Below are 26,843 nucleotides of genomic sequence, written 5' to 3'. Positions count from 1 at the left end.
AATGTCAAATGACTATTTTATTACTCATTACATTTTCACGAGAAAGACGAACTGCAACCATAGCTCAACTTAGAAACTCATACTGAATTTATGAACCTATTTTAAAATATATGAATATTTATTAGTCATTTTAATTTTAATCATTTCGTAGATAATTAGTCATTATAATTAACTGAAAACAGTAGTACTTACTATAGTCTTTGAAATTGGTTGCGAGCTTTTCGATACTGTGTTTGATACAAAATTATAATAAAATTATTTGACGATCTAACTTTCGCGATCATAAGGAAGTTTTAACTTAATTTATTTTATTTATTAACTCTCATAAAAGTTGTATGTTAAATCAACAAATGTGAAATCAATTAACAAATCCATTTAAACACTAAAATTAAGGAGTTTAAAAGAGCATCTCTCAGACAATAAAACTATATTGATTTCCTCACTATAACAACACATAAAAACAAAGGATCCCTAATGTTTCTATACTGAATAATGTTAGGCAGTAGCCAAAACCTTCATATATAAACTACACCTATAACCTACACAGCTTATGCCAGATCCGATTTCATATTTAACTGCATACGGAATCATTAACTATAATATCATTAAATATGACCTTATATTACCCATTATTATGATAGTTCTAAATATGAATACTATATTTAATTCAAACTGTAAAACTATAGATCGCAATGTAATATACCTGTACATATCACCATCATCACGGTGAAATGGTCGGTTTTAATATTTCCTATATATGAATATACTATACAATATCATACTGCTATAGTACATCGCAGTATTATGGACTCACTCCATTACAGCTTACTGCTAAAAGGACTGCAACCAGTGTCGCACTAAGGTTTCCCTATCTATCTAATCTAATCTATGTAATCTCCTTTCTTTGGGCAATTCGGAGTAGTCATCAGTGGCCGAACAACTTGAAGAAATAATGAAATTATCTCAAAACAGCGCCCATGACATACTAATGGATCCAAAATGGAAGATTGCAATGCAGAAGCAGGAATTGTAGAATAATCTTGTCAAAAATCAATCGAAATAGATAAAAAATGCTTTCATTTTTCAAGCTTAGGTCCATGCCTCAGAACTTTATGCTAGAGAGTGCCTTTGGACAGCCAAGCAACTCTAAAATCTTTAACAAACTCTTTATTCCAATTAAAATTTTGTTTGGGAATGCATTCAACTTCTCAATACTCTAGCATCGAGAAACTCTGTTACTCTTATGTGGATACCAGGACATGAGTGGTACGAGGATAATGAAATGACAGACTCCGTAGCAAAGAAGGGTGCATCTACGGGATGACTAATAGCTTCACAAATAACTTAATATGTGTACGGAAGAAACGTAATCTACTTTAATATTGGAGAACCTAAACATGCATGCGGCAGTCCAGAAAATTGATTAATCCTGAATACATCAAAGTTGACGCTATACTTACCCTTTCCAAAAACGATATTAAACTCTAAACTAATCTACTTACAGTACACTGCATTACTCAATTACCACATGAAGAATATAGGTAGATGTGGTAGAAAATAATTCCAGTCGACTCTGTTATAAGGCGAAAGAAACATCAGCAGATGTTCCATGTAACTGCTCAACGGCGGTAAGACGTAGACTTAACTACCGTAGAAGTGGATTAGAAGTGATAATTTTAGTCGACTCTGTTATAAAGGAAAAGAAACATCAGAACATGTTCCATGCAACTGCTCAGCGGCGGCAAGACGTAGACTTAACTACCTTAGAAGTGGGATCTTGATTCCAAATCAAATAGGTAAAAGTAAGCTCACAGCAATTGTGAGTTTTTTAGAATGGTTTTAGTTGGACATTTAGGTGCACAATAGATGTTTTAGGTTGGGGTACATTAATAACCTATTATTTAGTAATAATAATGTGCTAATTATAATAGCATTTGGCAACTCTGCTGTGTAACCATGGAATAACAAAAACAATTGTATTATAATACGGAAAAGTATATTTCGTTTCTTCACATTTATATTCGAGGCTTGAATCTTCCAGTATTTGATCTTTTTGGAACAGTTTTTCAATTGTTACGAATTGTTATGTCCAAAGCTGGGTTACTTAGAAGAATATTCATTACAGGTGTTAACCTACAAATCTGAAGTTATATATGACTACAAACATATTTAAAAATAATTTTTATTTAATTCAAACTATTTTTAAACTCAAATCTTAACCTAAAACTCATTTTTGTCAAACATTTTTTTCTGTCTAATGCTACCTTTGTAAATCTCAGATACTTGATTAAATTTCTGCTTGCAGATACTTTACATTCCGAACTGATAAGCATCGTAGAATATCATAAATATGAGAGAATATCAACATTTTCGTGTTATATTCTGTGATTTAGTAATTATGATAAGATTTAAACTTATAATACATATGTGTTGGCTAACATTTTTTTAGTCACTTTCAGAGAGAAATACTTGGAAAAGGTCTTTAAGCGCTTGCAGTGAACACACAATCTGAATTGCTACAGCATTGCTACGCGAGAATCTACGCGAGAAATATCATAAATTAGTTAGGGAAAAAAATCACTTTAAATTAAAAATAAAGTAAATCCTTCAAAGCCATCATTAAAAAATATGTAAATGCTTATGTTTCAAAGTGATTTCCTAAATAGCAAAAAAAAAGTGGCAGCAACAACAACAACAGCAGTAACACCAATGAAATATTGCCTACAACTATAATGTCGCAGCAGATTTCTGGTGTTATAAATATTGTAGTTGATACGTATTTTACAATTTTTGTTGTTGCTAATGTTATTGTTCTTGTTGTCTTTCTTAAGTGCAACTGTTGTTATATTGGTGCCAGCAATTCCATCAAACGACACCTCTTGTGGTCATGTAGTATTTTATCTTTTATGTCTGCTGTGCTGTTATGCTGTTGTACTGTAATGTTGTTGTGTTGTTGTGTTGCTGCTGCATCAGGCATAACAACAAATCTTATAAGAAGGCAACAAAATGTAGTAGCAATCCCAATAGCAGGAGAAATAGCAACTTTTCATATGCAAAGCAATATGTGAAAGCAAGCACAAGCTTTCCTGTCACTGATCATGTGTTTGGAATGAATGTTGCTGTTGAAAGTAAGCTGTTAGCTGCTAGTTGTTGCCTGTTCCCTATTGCCTGTTACCAATTGCTTCCTACCGTTCGCTTCTTGGTTAACGAAATGAGCCGGAAGAAGTTGTTCAGATTTGGTGACCATAAGAGAAAGAATGCAACATCTTACTTGTGTGCATATCGACAATCGTATACAGTCATACAGTCATGCATGATAAATGCATAATCAATGCATTGTAAATTAAACGCCTAAGATAATTATAATAAAATGTTGTTGCGATTGTTGTCGTCATTATTGCCATTGCTTTGTTGTTATTGTTATTTAGCCTTTAAGTCACATCACATTAATTAATAAATTGAACTACTATAAAGTGGCTGGTTTGAAATGCGTTACGAATTGGAAATGCAACAGCGAGCAGTCAACACAATTCGAAAGGTGAAATCTGCACTCAAACGGTAATATGCGCAACATGTTGTTTTGTTGCTTCCGTTCTATAAACATTTGTGCATAAACATTTTAACATATACAAAGGCATTGTATATGCGTTGTTGGTTTACAGGCACTTGTTGCTATGACTTGTGCGATGACTGATCATCAGTTGATTTCGCTTGATTTCTTGTTTGACTTTACTTGAGAAAAACAATAAAAAAAAATAACGCAAAATTGCTAACAATCTAAACAATAAAAATATAACAAAAACAAAAAAAAAGAACTTGTAACTGGACGCACTATTTATAATTTTTTTTATATATAAACTTCTATGAGTTACAATGGGTAGAACAAGATAGTTGTGGAAATATTTTTATACAACAAAATATGTAACATAATGATAAAAATAAAATGCTCATAGCAACATAAAGTTGCGGTGTAATAATAATGATAATAATAATGCGTACAAGATTAAACCAAAGATTACGCTCTGGGGTTCAAGCGCATAAAGCCAGAATTTTTATTTAATTTTTTTTCTTTTTTTTTTGTTTTTGTTTTTTGTTATCTACGAATATATATAGAAGTTGGTATACGTGATCAACATTGTTGCATCTGCAAATCTGCAGAGACTCTAAGAGATATGCGCGTGATCATAGAGACGTGTTTATAAAAAATTATAGTTCAACAAAAAAGTAAAAAATATATATAAAAAAAAAATAAAAATATATGTAAAAAAATACAAAAAAAAATGTTTATAAAAAAATGTCTTGCAACATGTTTTGCATTTGCTTATATTTAAGCTGCAGCGTAGACAATGTTTAGTTAAGTTACGCCTTCAGGTCAGGGTCATTGATATGCAATACCGGTGTACCGGTGCTGTAATGCCTTGGTGTAGTGTAGTTAGTCGATTTACTTCAATGCTCAAAACGCTTGTTATGCCACCAAAATCAAGAAATCTAACATTAGCCAAAGGACATTTCATTAAACTTGTATAATAATTTAGTTTCACGTTTACATATATTATTTAATATCTATCCTACACATTGATGTACTAACCGGGATATTAGTTGAAAAAATGCTGTTTTGTCATTTGCACAAATTGTGTTTTAATTGCTTATACTATACCCGGCGGTCCAACAGTTTAAAAAAAGATCATTATAAGCCCAAGAAAAAAATATTGAAAATTAAAAGTCTTTTGCTTATATATATAAACGTCATTTAGCTAGAGTTAATTCAATTAATACTTATGTTAGAATAAACAGTTCAGCCTGTGAAGTATTTTAAAATTCAGACATTTTTATATATCACTTGATTAATTGATTAAAGAACTAAGAACTACATTTTTGGGCATAAACTCACTTAACCTCAACAGACCTCAATCTAACAAACTTCCAATTTATAACCACTGTGATAGTTGTTTTAAAGATCTACAAAACACACCTTCTTAGAAGAGCGCTATAATCCTTTTCTAATCATTTTCCATAAAATTTTTTTTTGAGGTTCAAAAACAGTTTGAAGTCACAGCCAGGATACAAATTCTAGCAAACGGACCCACTGCTGCAACAATTTGTGCTTCAAGTCACTAATTTTAACAATAGGTTTTTAAACTTTGTGATATGGCACATTTTCAGGATAGATTCAGTAATTTGTGATTGGACAATTAATAGTATGAGTATACATTTAAAGTTATAAATTCTCATTGGCATTTTTATCATAAAAAATCCATACAAAAATCAGCTATCTTTAAAATATTTCGCTATACCCGCAACGTGTGCAATTACTAAATTCTATAAAAACACTTTCCAACACTGTTAATTACTTCAGTGCGTTAAGTACATTATATCATATTTCCACTGCATCTAAAACTATTTATATTAATGTATCTAAGATTTGGACTTTTCCATGAAATTTTTTGCCTCAAGTCAGTTAATTTATTTATAATGAGCTAATTTATATGAAAGCTCTCTGTGAGATAAATTATCCTCATTAACGACCTTAATGAGCAAAACTGCCTCAATGAGACAAGTGGAAACATGGTATTACTGTATATGTAATATCTTTATGTACTACAATTTCATTATATATTTTACATAAACGCGTATATTTGTATAAATTATATTAAGAAAAGCTACTTCTATAAAATATGCTGACTTCCTTCGCATAGTATCAATTTTCGTAAATAGCACTTTATAAAAAAATCACAAATCACTGTAAAAAATTGTTTCCTTCATAAATCTAAACATAGAAAATACATTTCAAATCCTTTCTTTATACCTACCAGTGGAGTGACTTCTTCATTAAACTGACATTCTGACATTCATTGGAAAGTAATAAATAAAATTACATTTTTCAATAGAGCATTTCCTAACACTACAAATACAAGTAAATATGGTATTTTTTTAGATCTTGTTATTTGCACAAGATTTACCAACTCTATAAAGTGAAATAAACTTAAATAGAGAATATAGAAAACCACAAATCAAAAGTGAAAACAAAATGGGCTTCCGACAAATTAGAAATGTAGCGCCTGCGGCCTTGCAAAGCAATTGACAGGAAGGCTTACACAGTAAGCCTAACTGCATCCTATGCGAACAATGTACGGTACGAACTCATAATACACAATGCAATATATAATATTTAAGCTAGCACCGGGGCTAATAATTACTACAATCGAAATAAAAACGACGGCAAATAAATCCGTTAGTGAGCCAACAACGAAGAAGAAGCTTGCGATTATGACGACGACAACAAAGACTACGATGACTACGATGACTACGATGACTACGACGACGAGGACGAGGACGAGGTCTGTGAATGCAGATAGGCGAAGTGGCAAGGAAAATACTTCAACATCATTCACAATAAATGAGTTGCAATAAATTATTATGATTTGCACAAATGTTGCCGCAACTGTATAATGACATATTGCATTATGACTGCGAAATGTGGCAGAACGAGCTCACCAAATGTGAAACTACAAAATAACAAAAAAAGAATCTAAACAAAAGTATAAAAAATTATAATAAAAGCCCCGCCAACAATTTGCAGCGCTGAGATCAAGCAGCCTCCCCAGCAATTCGTACCCTGAGGTGAGGATGCAACAAAACTAAACTAAACTAAACTAAACTAAACTAAACTAAACTAAACTAAACTGAATCCAACTAACTGACTTAAGCTGTGCTGAGATACAACAATGCCAGATACAAGCCACAAGTAACAACAGCAACAGTTACAGCAGTAGTGGCTCAAACGCCTGACAAATGCAACAAACATATACGCACACATGCACACATAGATACATACAAACGCGCGTATTTGTGGCAACTTTAATTTCAATGCGTCCGCCAGGCATGGCGCTCATTGCCAACTACAAGTGCGCAACGACGCTTTGCGGTGCCATCAAAACACTATAATTAAGATATGTGGAGGGCATTTTTGCGAAAATTACCAATCATAAATGAAGAAGCTGTTCCTCTGGCTTAGAACGGTGCATGGTACATAGTATGTGTTGCATGGTGCACAGTGTTGAGCATGGAGCGTGGAGCGTGCGTTTGTCTACCACTATCGACCGTTAGTGACGTTTCTGTTGAGAACAGCGCTTGTCGGTGGACGAAGTGACGATGCGTTAGCCTATTTGAACGCAGCTTTATTAGTTGGTTTCATCTAAGTTTGGAAAGTGTTTAGCTGCATGTTTAAACAAATCAAAAAAGATGAAATAGAAAAAAACTCCTCCTAAATAATTAAGCGCAGTTAAGTGCTGTATACTGTGTGCTGTGCTCGCCAGTGTTGGGAGCAGTGAAACTGCTGGTTGACGTTCTGAAAGCGGTTAATTAAAAGTAAATTTCTTAAACAAGCACAAAGCAGCGACAAACCAAAAACTTAATTACACAGAGTCCTTTGATGTCTTCATAGTCATAAATTATCTTTGGCTTTGAATTTATTTTAGTTTATGAACTTTGTAATAATTAAATTTAATTGAAATATATTTGTTGTGAATTTCTGATTTTATTGGAAAGTTTGGCACGTTGATAGTTCTTTTTCCACATACAAATAAATAAATACTTTCAGCTCAATTAATATTGCTATGACAGCACAATATTGCATAAGCGTTATCTCAGTTCATTCAATAGACTGTATAAACTTAGTCTCTTGCAATATAAATCACTTACTTTAATGTCAATATAAGTACGACCTAAATCGCTATTGTATTTCTTATTCTAAATGTTAGTTATTCAACTAAATTACAATAATTTGACAAATAGTTTATTTATTACTTTATACATAAATAGATATGTACATAGATAGATGAGTACAAAGATAGACAAATAGATAGATAGGTAGACAAATAAATAGATAGACAAATATATTGAAAGAGAAATAGATATGATAAACAATGAATAGATACAAATGGATACAAAGATAGATAGATATACTACTAGAAAAATAGATATGATAAACAATGTTTAGGTATATGAATACAAAGATAGATAAGCGAATAGATATACTGCTAGAAAAATAGATATGATAAACATTGTTTAAGTATATAGATACAAAGATAAATAAGGATAGATATACTCCTAGAAAAATAGTTAGATAAATATAAATAGAGAGATAAAAAAATATAAATCAACGGATAGATAACTAAATAAAATAAGGGATAGATACACAAATACATAAATAGATAGATAGATACAGAGATAGATACATAGATTTGTATATTAATACGTAGATAGATACATATATAGATTTATGAATTGATATGTACATAAATAGATAGATCACAAATACAGATAAAACAAACACATAAATAGATAGATAGATGCAGAGATGGATACATAGATGTATATATTAATACGTAGATAGATACATATATAGATTTATGAATTGATATGTAAATAAATAGATAGATACATATAGATAGATACAGATAGAATGGATGAATTGATAGATAGTAGATAGACAGACGGATAGATAAATAATTATAAAGATAGATAGACAAATTCATAAATGTTGATAAATAGATCAATATACAAATTAGATAGATAAATAGATATGTACTTATACGGACGATGTGTCAAATATTTGTATTTGTTGATAAATACATTAAAAATGTGCGTTGTGTTGCTATAAAGAGCTTTTAAAGTGCTACAAATGACTGGACAATTTTTGGATTACCATATTCATATACCGTATAAAACTTCATTAGATCGTATAAATTTGGTTTTTATTGTCACGTTACGTATTTAATATCGATATTTAAGTATTTACAATCTACAGTAAATGGTCAGTTTTTGGGAACGCTGGTTAGCAACAGAGCATATAAGCACTCTCAAAAGTGAGTAACTCTTCTGGCACACACATATTGGCTTTGACAATAACCATTAAGGGGAGCCCTCATAGGGTTGGTATAACTGCTTATTAAACGGTTTTAAGAAATCTATTTAACGTTTGCTGGGCGAGCTAGATTATATAGAAGTTAATAACTTCAAGTTATTAAACTTTCGAGATAGTAGCTACTACAAATGATGCAGTGTGGTTAAAGGATTACACTATTGAAAACTTATGTCCTAGTACACTGAAACAACACCATTGCAATTTTTATCCCGATTTAAGTGAAGTGTTTTTATACAAGTGATTAGGATCACGCAATGATTCCAATATGATGTTCGTATATCAGTATAAAGTAATACTTGGTGACTTAAATCTTTTCTAAAAATCCCAGTAAACTTTTAAGATTATTGTTAAATCCAACAGATATAAATTGATATAATTTTAATAAATTTTATTCAAAATATATTATTTTATTAATAATATATATTTAATATATACATTGTTACAGAGCTAATATCTTACGTAGTACATTTCTATATAGTGTTGTGTATCTCATATATTTTACATATGAAGTACATATATAGGTATATATTATGGTATGTGCATCGGCAGTACTAACATATTATCTTCTAATCTAGAATGTAGGTTTAATGTGATATAAATCTTAGGTACTTTATACCATGCGATATATATACATATATTATGGCATGTATAGCTGTAGTGCTTATATCATTTAGTAAATTATCATCTAGTAACTCAAACATTTAATATGCTTATTACAAGTATAGTTGCAGTGGTAACATTAACTGATCTACTATCCAGATATAAGACGATATGGGGTTATATCCATATTATATAGTTTATATACTATGAGAAATATTACAGCATTTATAACTGTTGTGCAAATATTGTCTAATCTAGGATCTAATATAGCATCTATATAGTGGTGTGTATCTCATGCATTTTAATTACACTAATATCATCTGATCTAGCTTTTAGATATATGGTAAAGTGATATGTACTTATGTACTTTATATATGTTATTCAACAGATTCATTGCATATAATGGCAAGTATATTTGCAGTGTTAATATCATCTGATCTAGTATCAAGACATAAGGTGATATGTATTATATCTGTTTTGTATAGTTTCTACTATGCGATACATTACAGCAAGTATAGCTATAGTGTTAATATTGTTTTATCCAGTATTTATATATGTATAGATGCATATCACATACATTTTTGCATATATACACTAAGCGAAATATATATGTTTTATACTGTGTGCAGCTGCAGTGCTAATTTCATCTATTCTTGTATCTAGATATAAGGTGACATGAATCTCATATATTTTATATATTTTACACGATACATTTATACGATAAATTACAGCATATATAGTTGTAGTGTTAATATTGCTTAATCTATTCAAAACCTTTCACCAATCTTAACAATTTCATTTATCTGCTCATCTTAATGATTTCTTCTACAGATTAACACAAGCCTCTTTGAGCCAATAATTATCGGAAAGTGTCGTAAGGAACGTTTCAAAATAATGGTAATGCATCTATAATGTCAAACTAATTGATATGCATGCGATGCGTTTTCATAGCGTAATGCCAAGATCTTAAATCTAAATTGAGAGCTTATAAAGAAGCTGTTTAATATATGTAAATTCACAGCACTATTCTTAGATATTTAATAAGTGAAAAATTGATTTCAACATGACACACAGCATTCGAGGCTGTATTTTTTCTGTGTTTAAAGAAAATTACACATTCCAGTCCATTATTAAACGCTTAGTGCTTTAATCATCAATGCGGAATAAATAATGAAGGTGGCAAATTGTCGACTTTGCCTTCAGAAATGGTGTTAAGAATTAATATATACATATATTGAAAGATACACTTATCTCCATCAAATTTCATATATTATATATTATGATGTAAACTATGATGTATAAGAATATAAGTCTATTTTTTGTGTAGGTTAAATATCTTGTGCTACATTTAAGTATCTGCAATCAGTATCTTATTAAATTGTTGAAATTTTCATTAGTTCTGCTGGGCTTCACTGTGCATTGTGCAATGTATAGTGTGTAGTGTGTAGTGTGTAATCTGTAGTGAATCTGTGTGAGTATCTGTGTGAGTCCTTGTGTGAGTATTTCTGTAAGTGCTGAGGGTTTATCTCTGGCAGCAAATCGATTAAATTGCATATAACTAATTACTTGAATATCTACGCAATGCACTGTCACGTGCTTTTCATTTAATTACTTGAATTGAAAATTTTTCACTTTGTAATTTTTTTTTTGTTGCCTGCAACTGCGCTGCATGTTGCACCCAAAGTTTTTCTTCTGTTTATATTGTTTTTGTTTTTTTTTTTGCTTTCATTTTGTAACTGCGGTTTTAGTTGTTGCAACATTTTAAGATGACAATAAAAGATAAACTCCTTGATATTACAGTTTCGCTGCCGTTGCCATTGCTGTTGCTGTTGCTGTTGATTGTTTTTGCTGTTGTACTTATTGGCAACATATTTTCACTGGTAAGCCTGTTCAACAAAATTGACAATCATCGATCTTTTGCGATGCGGCATTTGAATTGCTTTGTGCTGTATGTAAACTGCGGTGCTGTGTGGCGTGTGTTGCATTGTGTGCTGCGTGTTGCTGCCTTGTAGCAAATTATTTAAGCACAGCTGTGTTGCTGAACGGCGCGTTGTTGTCGTTTGTTGCTGTTACTGATAATGGCAACACACATACGAATACTTACATTTGCTAGCAATTTTTCCCCTCCTCAATATACACACCCACTGCTGCTGCAACGCCTACTTTTTATAGCTTAAAAGTTGTACTGCGCTGGCGTCTTTTAATGCGTTTTCATTATTTAGGATGGTTTTTTTTTTCTTTTTCATTTTATTATATTATTTTATTTTAATTTCTAGTTTAAATTATTTGTGGTGTTTGTGTGCATTTTTTTTTTTGGTTTTATTTATTTATAAAACTTTTTTTTTTTTCTACTGATGTGCTACAAATTTTATCTTAATTTCATTCTGGCTTTCGATCCTTTTCTGCACACATTTTACTTATGAAATCACCTCCTACTTTGATATGAAAAGTTGCTGCTACCTCTTCTTATTGTTGTTGTTGCTGCTCTTATTTTTGTTGTTACTGTTGGGGCTTGCTTTATTATTGCTGTTGTTACTGATTTCGTGGACTTTTTACAACTTCTTTGCTTCCGCATGCCAAACTTGCCATCAATGCCAGGATGGCGCTCTTGTAGGCTAATAAATTCCTTTTATCTTGGAACAACTCCTGCGCATATGGCCAAATGTATCAGAGCAACATCGCATATGTTAAATTTGCACTTGACGGTAGCGGTGGTGTTGGCGGTGGCGGTGGCGCGTATGGCTTTTGTAAATGCGTTCGTTATAGAAAACGTACCATTGCATAGAAATTGATCTTTTTAAGAATACTTGCAACAACAACAGCAGCAGTAGCAGCAGCAACAATAACAACAGCAACAGCTTAACTTCACGTTTGCAACTTTTGCGGCAAACACTTGAGATTGCAGCGCACATTGCGTAGTTAATTTTAACTGCGTTTTTCATACTTATTGTTGTTGTTGCTGCTGATATTATTGTTGCTGCTGTTGTAAGTTGATGTTGTTGTTACATATACATTGTTACAACAGCTTAACTTGCTGCTCCACATTAATAACGCATCCACCCTCTAATTGCATTTTGTGTTGCCGATAAGCGCATTTGCGTTAGTGCAGCAACTTTTTGCTGCTGTTTGTTGCTAGTATTTTTTGTTTTTGTTGCTAATCGAATTCTTCTTCAGCAATTCGCTCACGATTTTCAATTTCGATTAATGCATTTTTTACTAAAAAAAAAAACTATTTTATATTTGGTGTTAGTGTTTTCTGGAAGCTCATCTTTTACTTTTCTACGTCTTAGTACATTTTCTTTACCTTTTTATTTTGAAAGATATTTTTCATAGCGATGAGATAGCTTAAATTTGATGTGTTCACATTTTATTTTTAATTTTTTTTATTTTATTTTCTACATAATATGCACTCATAGTGCAATTAACAATCTTTTTCAGCGCATTTTCATTTTAGTGTATTGCTCTTAAAAAGGTTATCGTTCCTTACGAGTACACGCAGTACAACGGAGTAGTCGGTTTCTTTTTTAATATCCATAGTTAATAGTTTCTACATAGCGGCAGCTTGAATCCAAAAGCATTCTCGGCTCCTGTTGTGCTTATAAGAAAATTGATATATTAATGCATTTTTTAACTACCATAAGTTAAAATATGGTTGGATGTGGTTCAAATGCAGCGATGATATTGCCGCAACCGTTATATTTATGGAGAGAAAGAATAAATTAATCGGAATAAATTTAAGAGTTAAAATTAAATTTTCTGGCATAGAAGGAGTAACTACAACATTAGTAGCTAATTTTTAAAATTTATTAAAAAATACATTATACTCTTAATTATCAATTTAAAATTATTAATATAAAAAAAATTATAATGACACTTTTAAGATCAATTCTCTAGTACCTTTACTACTACTTTAGTATATTTTTGCTTATATCTTAATTAAAAATGAACATATGTACACCTAGTAGGCGCCAATTCTGACGATTATTACTGAGCAATACTGCTTTGACCAGCGTGATGAAGCACACAAAGCCTAAACACCGTGACGAAATTTAAATCGAAATATCTCTCTTTCTCTCATTTTTAATTTTTCAATTTACATTAAAAACAACACCAATTTCACATTTGATGTGACCATGACTCTATACAACATGGACCTTAAACTTAACGAATTTTTTTTTTATATTTTTATGGTATATAGATTTTGTATAGAGTTTGTATGGATTTTGTATGAAAATGACACATAGTATTGCATATTTTCCGAGTAAAAATTCTTAAAAAACATATTCTTTAAATTGTAATTGGTATAACTTTATCAAAATTTAAAAATGTAAAAATTCTAATTAACAAAAAATATTAAAGCCACTTATTTCAAAAATAAAATACTGATGTTTTTGTATTTTTATTGTTATTATTATAAATATTTATCAATTCATTTTGGATCACTGAAGATTCTTTAAATACTTTTAACTTTACTGACTCTTCTCGAGATGTACGTTAATCATTCAACTAAAAAACTTTTCTATTTATTTACTTTTCTATTTAAATAAATAATTTCTGTTTTAACGTTTGACTTTTTAAATAAATCTATGAAAAAGTACATATATATTACCTTTGCTATTAGCAAGAAATAACGTATCAAACTACACACCCAGTAATGATATAAACCAACCACACCAACTATGTAGCCTCAAGAAGAAAATCCATGTGATTTGTCAGAGTTACGATAACAACGGCCAAGATAACTGAAACCCACTAAGAGTGATACCAAAAGGAAACTTCAAGTTAAAATAAAAATAAAAATAAAAATCTTATAAAAATTAGATACTCAACATTAAACCAAAACTGAAATAAGAAATGATATTGAGTAGGAGTGTGGGAATTAGTTGCGTAAAACTTGCGTATTATTAAGTGAAGTTCAGATAAAATACGGACGAAGTCCTCGAAACCATAAAACAGTGCAGCTGTCATTTTCATGCGTTTGCTACGCAACCCAACGTCTTCCAAGTGAAACGCCTGATTGTCCGATACTAGGCTAACGCATAGCCAACAGCTTCAACTGAGATAAAATGTATCTTTTCGGTTTTGGTAAATAATGAAAAGAGATTATAGCACAGCACTAGCTTTGGGTGCTGGTATGGTAGAACTTATCTGTCGCTTAATGAAAACCATAATTCAGCAGGAGGCTCTGAGGTGAAAAAGTGACTATGGAGCGCACTCAGTTAACACAGTTGGTTCAGTTGTTGGAAATTTTTTACGGAAATCTTAACTAGACCGCTTTGGTGTTTGTTCAGAGTATTTTTAAGTTAAGATAATTAAACTCATTTTATACTTTCTTGCAGTTATTTTAATGGCTTTAATTAATATTTTTATATTAATTTTTACACATTTTTGTTTTTTTTTTCTTAATGTATTTTATTAACATACTATTTGTTAGTTTTTTTTTCTAATGTGTAATATCTATTTTTATATAACATACATATTGTTGCTAATTTTTTAATGTGCAAATGTTTTCTCATATATTATTTATTTTTAATTTTGTATACTTTTCATATTTTTTATTTGTATATTAAATTATGCAGTTTATTTTCATTATCGATATATATTTTTTTTATATGAACATATATGTGTATTCATAACTTATCACCTCATTAAGCCTTTTATGCTAAATATATATCTTAAAACATATCTTTTAGCGTTTTAGTTATATATCATAATTATTAGATTAATCCCTATAACTACTGGAGACTTACGTTACAGCAGGTATTATAAATATTAAATATAAGCCAAACAAATTAACTTTATTTAATACGATAATCTTTTTTTAATGGCTTCGGTACCTAAGAAGTTACTGCATATATTAATTAATTTGTAATAAAATTATAAGATTTATTTAAATGATATTATCACTAATATTTATTAAAGTAAAATAATTATTAATTTAAAATAATAAAATTATATTAACTTAACGATATGATTCATATTAAATGAGAAGTAACTTTATTTTTTTTATCGAATGTGACGTGTCTTATGACGAAAAGAAACTAGAAGAGTTCGAACAATAATAAAGAAACAACAGCAAAAATTTTGATTAATTTATTGAAATTTTGCGTAAACTTGAAATTAAATGAGATTTTTTTTAACGTTGATTTTTTTTTGTCGAATGTGAAGCGTCTTATGACAAAGAGAAAGTAGAAGAGTTCGTACAATATTAAGGAAGAAACAACAAAAATTTTAATTAATTTATTGAAATTTTGCTGAAACTTAGAATTAAATGAGAAATAACTTTGATTTTTTTTTTGTCGAATGTGACAAAAAGCAACTAGAAGAGTTCAAACAATAATGAAGAAAAAACAACAAAAATTTGCATTAATTTATTAAAATTTTGCTGAAACTTGGAACTGGAACAAAAACATTTGCGCAGCCTTGGCTATGCGATTAAAAATCGTTTCTAAATTGACAGGTATGAGTTCAAAGCCTGGCACTTGCAATTCAACAAATTATATACAGACTATAAACTAATTAAATAAAAATTCGAATATTTTCTAAAATCACTGATGATGAATACTTTGCAATACTCCAAACAGTGTTGTATGGTTAGCCAAATTTTAATAAATTAATTAAAATGTTTGTTGTTGTTTCTTTATTACTGTTCGAACCCTTCTAAATAAGACATAGTTTGATATATATTTAGTTTGATATATACTTATAATTTCATATACTAAAGAATATTGATTGTTAATCTTAATAATATTTTTTATTTTTTTAGGTAAGTGATTTTCGTCTACATGAACGTAATTCGGTAAATGTCATAAACAAACAAATATTATAAGAAATATAAAAATAGGTAAGTGAAGCTAAAAATAAAAAATATTAACCAATTCAAAAATTATAGGCGTCTCTTGTTAAGCAGAGGTTGCAAAAATCTTTACTAAATTTGAAAATCTGAATCCATTTTTATTAAAAAAAAATTTACTACTTAAAACAATTTTTCAAAATTAAGTTAGCATACTTAAAACATTAAACATTCCCCCGAACACTGAAACCAAAAACCGATTTACACAAATTTAACATTTTTTTTGCAACTTGAAAATCGCTTTAAGATATTTTAATCAAATCAAAAATGTTTGTTGTTAAATATGCAATTAATTAAAATTTATTTCGCCTCAAGCAAAACACTTAACAACAAAACCAAAACGCCCAACAATTATTTGATTAACTATTTTTTTCAAATTTTTTTTTTTTGACATTTTTTTTAGTTGCAATTCTCATAGACTAAATTAAGAAAAACTAACATAACAACAACAACAAATTAATATTTTCACAGCTGCAGATACTTTAAGCTAAAATCGCAAGAAGAAAAAAAATATTTATATAAAATTAAATCTTTAGCATATTGCTAACCTTTTGGCCACCAATAAAAAGTTGCAAAATATTTAAAAAAAAAAAAAACAAAAACAGAAATAAAATCTATTGAGATATATTGCACAGTAAATTCAGCCTGAATTAATGATACTGTATTTTAAAGTATCTTAAAACAATTTTAGATTAAGTGAAGCAGGCTACTTTGGTAGCAACTGCGATACCTGCCAGTGAGTGACTCACTTTGCAATTGTGAAAATTGAAACTTTTGAGTAGCAATTTGCCATAATTTAACAATTTCCTGTGGAGTGTGGCTAGATAATATAAAACAGATAAAAATATATATTAGATAAATATGCTGAGATAATGAGATAGACAAAAAAGTAGATAAGCAAATGGATGCATACTTTGATAACAAGCAGGTTGTGTTTGAGGCAGGAAATGTAAGAAAATATTTTTATATAAAGCTATATTGTTAATTGAAACCATAAGAGGAACAGAGACAAATAGATAATTCGTTTTAAGTTAGGTTTAATTATTTCTCTGAACCTATCATTGCCATGAAAGCTCCTTCTCTAACAATTTCATTGGCTTACTCGTTTCCTCAGATTCCTACATGAGATTACCTGCAAAATACTATGGTCGCTTTACTTTTATGTTTTATGTGTTGTTATACTTATCGCTAATATCTATCGCAATGTCTAAGATGCGTTTTCAAAACTTCAATAATATTTCTATATATCAAAAATTTCTATTAAATAGAAGTTAAGAGAAGTAAAACACATTTAGAATTACAACTTCGTTCAGGTGTTCATTTTGATGATCATTTTGGTGTTCATTTTCACATTCAAGAGTTATCATTCAAGCAAAATTTTTAAAGAATAAGGGTGTTTACGCACGCTGTAAGTGTGTTTCTCAAGCTGTAAGTGTGTTAGTGCAATGACGCAAAAATATGCTCTTGAATGACGAATGTAAGTTTTTGGGTGACAGATCATCATTCACAACGTGTTGGTGACAAGATGAATGATGTGCTCAACAAAGTCATGTTGTCATCGATTGAAAAACGATCTTTGGATACATTAAAAAAGTAGTTGAAAAACGCTGATTAAGTATTTTACTTTTTTCAGCAAGTTCTGAGACATCTTAAGTTTTGTGTTTATCTCTAGCAGCATATCTCTAAATTACAAACTTTATTATTAATTATTGAAAGAGTAGACGTGAAAATTGCCCAACAGCCGGTACTGCGGCCAGAAGAGACCTATTGTACCAGTTTCACTATTGATCAAACAAAGCCCCTTAAAGCTTTGTGAATAAAGTCTAGAACTAAATCTAGAGAAGAGTTCTTAATTTGTTCTGGTGACAGGAATTCTTTATGAAACAGGCTTCTTCTGTGCGTTATTAAAGCTGGACAGTCACAAAGAATGTGCATGGTCGTTTCCTCATCTTCGAGGCATAATCTGGATTCCGAGTTAGCAGATAATTGTAGTTTATGAAGGTGATATTTCAGATATTTCAGAATTTACAAACTTACAATTATTATTAAATATAATATATATTATTTATAATTATTTAATATATATTAAAATTTATTTTATTTAAATATATATGTATATATTTAAAATATATGTATATAAAATATATATATGATATATATTTAAAAAAATTTTTCTTTACCAGTAATACGCACTTGTAAATTAGTTTTTCTCTTGCAAGCTATTAGCTGTCAACTGTTACAATATCACAATATGCCAAAAATTGAAGGAAAATAATTTTTTTTTCCAAAATTGACAAAAAATAAAATGTTGACAATATATTTAACCTGAGCTTGAATGTAATCATTTAAGCTCAGACAGCAGCTGTACGAGGGTGTAACATGCACGCAAACATTAATTGACCACTGTAAGCCAATAAATCAAAGTTGCACGCACTCCAGACTACAGAGCTATGTGCATTGTACATTGTACCACCAAATGAAGTTAAGCTGCAATGATTTTCAATTTTTTCAATCAATTTTTGTGCGTTTTTTTTTTTTTGTTATTATAAACAAATATCATTTTTTCAATTTGATAAAGTTCAAAAAGGTTAACGAATATATTGTTACCAACATATAACAACAACAATAACAACAATAATAACACAAACATTTTAAACTAGACACATAAAAGCCTTTAATAAGACACTTTTATATCAAATGTTGATCATTTTTACAATTGTAAAATGAAATTGAAACTACATAATGTGAGGAATATGCAGTGCATAAGTTGGACAGCAAACGGCATTAGCAACAATGTTGCCAACAACAATAACATAACAGCCGCAACAAATGTCTACAATCGAGAGCAGTGTTGACTTGCAGTTTCGGCTTAGGCAAATTTTATGCTGTTCGCTACGTTATTGGTTAATGTTGGGTAGCACATGCCACTAAACAATATTGCTTGGCGCTGGCTAGTGTTGAGTAACTTGGTTTAAATTACCTTAGATTTAATTTAGTTTTATTTTTATTTGTTTTATTCACTTTTGATTTGATTATTTTTTTATTTTTTTTTTATATTTTTCGATATTGAATAAACTGTAATATGCCATCAGCCATTTGTATGGTGTGGCACAAGCCTGTTGCCAAACTAAATTTCATATTGACAGCTATTGACAGTTGCTGTTGTTTTAGTTGTTATTATTGTTGTTGCTTGTGGTGTTGTTGTTGTTACTTTTTGACTGTTGTTACAATAAAATTTACATATTTCTTATTTGCAATTGATAATAAAATTGAATTGTCTATCGGGCAAATGCAAGTCACAATTATATCAGTAGTTTTTTTAGACTTTACATTAGTATTTCAAATTATTGTTTTTAAAAATTGATTCGAAACTTGAAATTGAATTAAAATTGAATTAAAAATTATTTAAAATTGAATTGAAAATTATATAAAATTGAATTAAAAATTATTTAAAATTGAATTAAAAATGATTTGAACTTGAAACTTAATTTGAAACCAGAATAAAAAGGATTACTGGGATAATATACCAGGATTAAAACAATCCAAATAACTTATTGGTACCTACACAAATAAGAGATACCGGAATTGTATGAATCTATCAAAAGAAAAACCTAGAATCAACACAGGAATCCTAACAGGGCACTATAAACTAAAATACTACCTTACAAGACTGGGTATACTTACGGATGCAAACTGTAGATTCTGTGTAGAGAATGAGGAGTCGGCCAAACGTGTGCTGTTAGAATGCCCTGCACTAATGCATATACAGAAAGGCTACTGGAAATGTATATTCTTACGATAGAGACAATAAAACTCTGTAAAGTAGGTTTTATACTACTTTTTATTGACGCAACAGGGCTTAGAGACCTACTCTAAGCCCAAAAGGGGGCACAATAGATCCGACGGTCGCTACACCTCCTAACATTAATTCTAATTCACAGAAATTAGAATTATATTTTTTATAGAAATGTCTAATTAATTTTAAGTGTTAATTTATTATTTTAATTTTTATTTAATTATTTTTTTAACTATACGCTTCTTTATTTGGCATTAGAAAAGCATTCCGGGATTTATTGTGGAATTAATGGCATTTTTGGTGCCTACTAAAATGTTCAGTTTTAGGAGTTTTACAGCAGGCGTGTTCACTACACGAGCAAGTTGTGTGCATTTGTGTAGCTACGCCCAAAAACATGGATTTGCTATCTAAAAGCACTACATACCAATACCAATAATATTTACAAAAAAAATTTATTATGATTTAAAGAAAATATATGACTTCAAATTTACGCTTGTCTAAGCCTACGTAAACACCTCAAACACTTCAACTAAATTAAAATCTAATAAAATAAAGTTTTAATTAAATTTTTGCGCACTTTAACTGTGTAGTTAATGCCATAATAAAAAGAAATTTTAATTTCAAAATTTATACAAATATGTATAAAATATGTTTTTCTAAGAAAAAAAAATTATTTAATATTTTTTTTATTTTTTTTTCATATTTTTATTATAAATATACAAAAGAAAACGTAATTTTCTCTCATACAAGTGTTATTATAAATCAAAAGAATTTCCTTCTTTACTGCTACTGAAGCAGAAAATTGCTTTCAACATAATTTAAGTTGCTTGAAAGTAGCTATACGAATGGCTAAGATAGTCAAGGTATAACAGTTGGTAAACTATTAAACAAAACCAACATATTTTTATGCTACTTCGTGGCAGTCAGTAGTCATATTTGTGGTCGGTGAGGTACCAACACTAAAAAAATTCACCACATTTTATTGCTATTTGCGCACTCAAATTGAAAAATCATCAGCTTGCGCATATCAAAAATAGAAAAGAAAAACTATAGAAGCCGCAAAGGATATATACCTGGAACATAGAACTGTTGTTGTTGCAGTAGTAATAACATTTGCCAACAAAACAAAGTGGCAATGAAATAAGAAAATTATTATTTACTATTAACAAAAAAAAAAGACAAGTAACCAATATCGCTTTGATACAATTCTGTCTGCTTCTGCTGCGCATAAATAGAAATCATCCAGAAAATTACAAACCCAACACCAGAAGCCTCGACCCACTCGCGCTTGCATACGCACACCTGAGCTTTAGCTACTGTCTTAATAGCATAACAACCAAATCTTTACTCCGGAAACCCTGGAAAAAAATTACAAAGACGCCATAAACGCAACATTATGTCTATCTGTCTGTCTAAGTGACTGCAGGTCTAACTCACTGTCTGTCTGATTCTCTGACTGTCTATCTAGTTGTAAGTATTTGTATCTGCAGTTGGCTATAATTACGATAGCAAAGTTAGCAACACATTCACTGCACTGCACTGCACTACACTTGACTGATGTGGCGTGGGCTTCCTTTTTCATGCAATACTTTTAATTTTTATTTATTATTATTCGCATTTATTTCATATTTTGCTTTTAAATCGTTTGAAGTCTGTATTTCTGAAGTTATTTAACTTTTTTACAGGATGCGTTTAGACACTTGCGCACCAACGTCACTACTCTTTTGACTACACTTCACCATAGCCACGTTATGTTACAGTTTCTGTTTCTTTCTGTTAAGTGTGGCAACAACGGTGTAGCTTCAAATGTTATTTCTTGGCAACATTTCATTTGACGTGTGTAAACATGCGTCGTTGGTTTGCATAAATTTTAATACACAATTCTTATGCAGTTATATGTAGTAAAGTTTAAAGTTTTATTACTTTTTTATTTTTAAAAATTTTTTATTACTATTTTATTTCTTTCATGTATTGTTTAACATTTTATTTTATATATAATAGCATGAAAAAATTTCATTATCTACATACATTCGAACCATTAAGTCAAGTGTTTATGCGCTGCTGTTATTGCGGCAACATGTTGGTGGTCCTACTATGTAGAGATGCACTCTAGTAGCATTTCATGTACCTTTTTTTTGATTTTATTATTTTTATGCATTTTATATTAATGTTCGTTTAAATTTTAAAACCAAATAAATATTTTAATAAATAAATGAAATGTGTAGTATGGATTAAGATGGATTAATAGTGAAACTAACAGTTATAACTAACTGTTAGCTTTAGATAAAATAAAATTAAAAATAATAATTTGAAAAGAAAATGTTGCAAATGAAAAAATATCAAGTCAAATTAAATAAATAAAATAAAAATATGCAAAACTGACTTTATTAATATACAAATAAAACTAACTTTATATATATATAAATGGAAAGTTTATACATAATACATTTATAAAGTTTAATATTTTTTATAAAGTCAATTATTTAAAAAATTTACTATATCTGAATTTAAAAAGTTATGTATTATACGAATAATTGACCAATAATTGACCAAAATTAACAAATGAGTGAAACAAATTAAATATGTTAATAAGAGTTTAATCAAGAAAAAAAAAAAGTAGAATAGTAAAAAGTAAAAAAAAGTAGAATAAAATTAAAAGGTACAACATAAGAATTAACAAATGAATATGTATAGAATCTAAATATAAAAATATATTGTATTAACGTATGATTTATATAAAAATGGTGATATTGCATAGCACATAGGTGCTACACACATCATTATAAAAAATAATTTTTTTAAAGATTACACTACCTTAAGCTTATATAAACAAAATTGTAAAAATAGTGACAACGTAAACATATATTTAATATAAAAATTATTACAAAAAATGATAATAATTTTGTAAAAATAATACTCATAAACCGTTAAACTATTGCTACTATGCTTTATGAAGCTCTTTCCATTAAGTTCTTACTTTTTATATAAGCACAATTCCAGTATAAATGTCAGAATACTTAGCGACATACCAACAAACCAAATTAATATAAGACCAGAGAAATTATCAATACCCAGTTTAACGGGTCCAATATCAAAATTATAAAACATTGAAGCTTTCATTTGATTTTGCTGTTTGATATCAAGATAATCAGCAGTTATCTTCCACTCCCAATACTTATCAAATCCCGTTGAATGCCATGTCAATATTAGATCATTAAATTTTGGTAGAAGTGGCCATAGGCGTGGTACATAAGCTACCGTAAATTGGAAGTATATATCATCGATCATCAATTTTAAGCGGCTTAAAGCTTCTGTAGTTAGAAATTCACTATTACCAAAATGTCCTAAAATTATAATAATTTTTTATTGTTCTTTTTAAAATATAATATTAGTCACATACCAAATTCCATGCGTTCCAATACAAAACCCATATTTGCAATTTTTGCTTTAGAACGCATTTCATCGATACTATAAACATGAAAATTCGCTAGAACACCCATAATAATGGGCTATATGAAATAAAGAAAGCAAAAAATATATAAATAAGGTTAAAATCCCAAAGTGAGAAAAATCTAAAAATGGGAAGAAAAAGAACAGTTCGAAAGAAATAAAAATGGAAGCTAAAGAAAAAGGAATGTCATTGCTGATGAGGATATAAGGAATTAGGACTGTGGAATAGGATTGAAATTGAAGAAAAGAATATATATATAAATTAGTAGTGATTACATCATCCTTCACAGCACGTATAGCTGTCACCCAGGCATCTGATGAACCTGTCCAAGGTAACTGGTATTTATAAAGACGTTCTAAAGAGTCTGCGGCTTCATCAAAACTGTAAAAAGTTAAACAAATATTAAATTTTTATCGTTTATTAATATATCACATACGTCACAAGTGTTAGTATCGAAGCTAATCCACCACCATATATACTTGTAATGATTATATCAACTGCATACATAGAAAAAAGTAGAGCCCTTACAGTAGTTGATGTAACAACTTTCTGAGAACTTTGTGATATGAAAAGTTTCAGTGTTGTTACCAAGCCAAAGTAAAAATTACTTTTCCAACACTGCTTATTATGCACTATAGTTTGTTCTATGGTAGTGGTTGCAAATAAAGCAATTGTTTCTATAAACAAATAGCCCAAAACGCCCAGCCATAATGAAAACTGAAAAGGTTTCAATGGCAGTGACCAACTTATTATTCTCTTAGGTGCAGGTACCATGCATGTTATACCAGAACGCCCCAAGAAAGTAGTAATATCCAAGTAAGTATAGACTGTATCCCTTTTGAGAAAAAAATGCAAGATTCTTATATATAAAATCTACGTTTTTTTTGTAGTTTATTTATAATTTATTTATTAAAAATTTATTAAAGTTTGAAAATTTGTTTTATTTACCACGAATACATGCCACCGAAAGCTGTATGAGTTTTTCCATCAATTATTAAACCCAATAATCCATCACCAGTAGAATTGGCATATATAAAACCCCATTCTTCTGTTTCAGCTGAAGTCATTGAAAAGATATATATATGGGTTACTATAACTGATATATCTATTGAAATACTATATAAGTTTTATATATATTTCTTACATGTATCAACTTCCACAGTACAGTTGTATAATTCGCACAGAGTTAAGAGTACACGAACTTCAGCCCCATTTATATGTACACTTCCACATTTGTTATCCAAAGCACGATCATTCATTTGGGGCCAAATATTCTATAATATTTTATATAAAAAAAAATTAAATTGCTATTGTACCTAAGCATTTACTTACATAGTCAATGACTACCATTGGTCTATAATCGAAAGCTCCAACTACTACTTCACGACCTTGTAAATCTTGTAATTTATCTATATATAACCTTGGTAAGTTTTCCATGGGCTCCCTTAGAACATCGATATGCGCAACTTCATACAATTTCTCTGGTTTTGACCACATTGATCCTACAAATTTATTTGTTTTTAAGGTGAATTGACTAGAGTTTTTGTTTTCAGCTTCAATAATGAGGATGTTTGCTTGATCTAAGGTCAGAATTAGTAAAATTTTTACATATTGAATTTAAATTAGACTCTTATATGGTGTTAAAATATTTCTTTCTGAAGATATATAGAAAATAACATAAATAAAAGATTTTATTTTTCTATAATCGCTTTCTCTGTTTCTTTATTCCTCATATCTATTATTTTTACTCGTCTACGTTTTTCCTTTTTCTTTCTTTTTTGTTTTTGTTTTTATCTTCTAATCATTTTTCCACTTTTCAATGTTGTCATTTTTTCTATATTCTATATTTTTCTATATTTTCTATATTATTACTGTACTCTATATTTTTTTTTTTTACTTTAACCATCTTCTAAATTTTTGTTTGATATGTGGGTTCAGTATCTTAGGTATATTAAAAACTCTTCTATAGTTGTGACATTATGTTAGGTAATTACCTTTAAATAACTGTCCATTGAAGAAATCCTCGGAGTTATTGTCTTTATAGTAGATAAATAAGAATCTAATTTGTTGAGAACGCCATAGAGAATATACGCTTGCTTTAAGGAAGGCTTTCGCAAAGATCGGTATGTGATCCTGAGAAACTAAAAAGGTCTATACAAAATTTGTGAGAAATTATATATATAATTATTGCTAATACTTCTTTTATATTATTTTATAAGCATTATATAATAAAGATTTATAAGAATATTCTCACTATTAAAACATTTCAATTGCTCGATTCTGTAGAGCACTAATTTTTTTTGTATACTAATTGAAAATATTTTAATAAATCAGATATACCTCACAGTGTGTATGTTCCACAGCAACAGTTAATTTTTTTATCAATAAATCAAATGCCAAATTATTTTTATAAAATTTTTCCTCTTTGACACTATAGTTATAGATATCTTTTTTAATATCAACCGATAGAGTATCTAACCCAATATTAACAAACTGATTAGTTGTGCCTTTTATTGTTGCATCCAGTTGAAAATCGATGTCGTGATGCCAAATTATACATGTCGATGTTGAATTTGAAAAATAATTTTGTACTAAAAGTAAAAAGATATTTAATGGCGGTTCCATGACCTTACACTAAAAAGATTCAGATTCAAAGCCATTACTTATGAAATTAATGAGAATTGACGAATACGTTAGTGCATTTAATTGCATTGATTGCAACATGCTGCTTTGTAGAGAAGATAAATTGCAGTGAGTTCACTTTGAGTATAAATACTATAACGTGACGTTTATATATGGAAGCATACCCAGGCATGAAAAGGCCCATAAGTAAACTGTTTAAGAGCCTAATTGCGTGCGTTCCTATCATTATCAAAGGCACGCATATTTGCACTTAATTTTCTGCTAATATCTCTTAAACTTTTAGTAAACATATATTTTTCTGTTTACATACTGAGCTACATTTTTAAAGCAGTATTAAAGACTGTATTTTATAGGATTTATATATAAGTATATCTAATTGAAATTTTTACGTCTTGTGGCAAGACATCGCGAATAGTAAAAAGAGTAATAATGAGGGCATAACTGAATAAGTGAATAATTAATATAATTAATAATTATAAATAATTATTAAAAGAGATAGTGCACTGCTACCTATAAGATCTAATGTGCCCGGATTAGAGTTTTTCTCCAAGTCCGATTTCTTTAATAAAAGACA

At 29.5% G+C, this 26,843-nt stretch overlaps 1 protein-coding gene across 1 annotated transcript in view; it reads right to left on the bottom strand.

The window, feature by feature from the left end:
* Positions 1 to 26,350, bottom strand: part of LOC119666953 — an 84,509-nt gene extending 58,159 nt beyond the window's left edge. Inside the window, exons 1-10 of the mRNA XM_038076232.1 lie at positions 26,290 to 26,350; positions 25,967 to 26,217; positions 25,621 to 25,777; positions 24,959 to 25,206; positions 24,771 to 24,900; positions 24,575 to 24,683; positions 24,063 to 24,461; positions 23,902 to 24,007; positions 23,576 to 23,684; positions 23,153 to 23,519 (exon numbers count right to left, since the gene is read on the bottom strand). Of these exons, the coding sequence (XP_037932160.1) occupies positions 23,153 to 23,519; positions 23,576 to 23,684; positions 23,902 to 24,007; positions 24,063 to 24,461; positions 24,575 to 24,683; positions 24,771 to 24,900; positions 24,959 to 25,206; positions 25,621 to 25,777; positions 25,967 to 26,217; positions 26,290 to 26,350 (1,937 nt within the window). The remainder of the gene's footprint in view (positions 1 to 23,152; positions 23,520 to 23,575; positions 23,685 to 23,901; positions 24,008 to 24,062; positions 24,462 to 24,574; positions 24,684 to 24,770; positions 24,901 to 24,958; positions 25,207 to 25,620; positions 25,778 to 25,966; positions 26,218 to 26,289) is intronic.
* Positions 26,351 to 26,843: the final 493 nt, after the last annotated feature.

The sequence above is a fragment of the Teleopsis dalmanni genome, chromosome 1 (assembly GCF_002237135.1).
Source record: "Teleopsis dalmanni isolate 2A chromosome 1, ASM223713v2, whole genome shotgun sequence".
In the NCBI taxonomy this organism is placed as follows: domain Eukaryota; kingdom Metazoa; phylum Arthropoda; class Insecta; order Diptera; family Diopsidae; genus Teleopsis; species Teleopsis dalmanni.
Note: the sequence above shows the minus strand (reverse complement) of the source record. Positions and strands in the feature narration are given on the sequence as shown.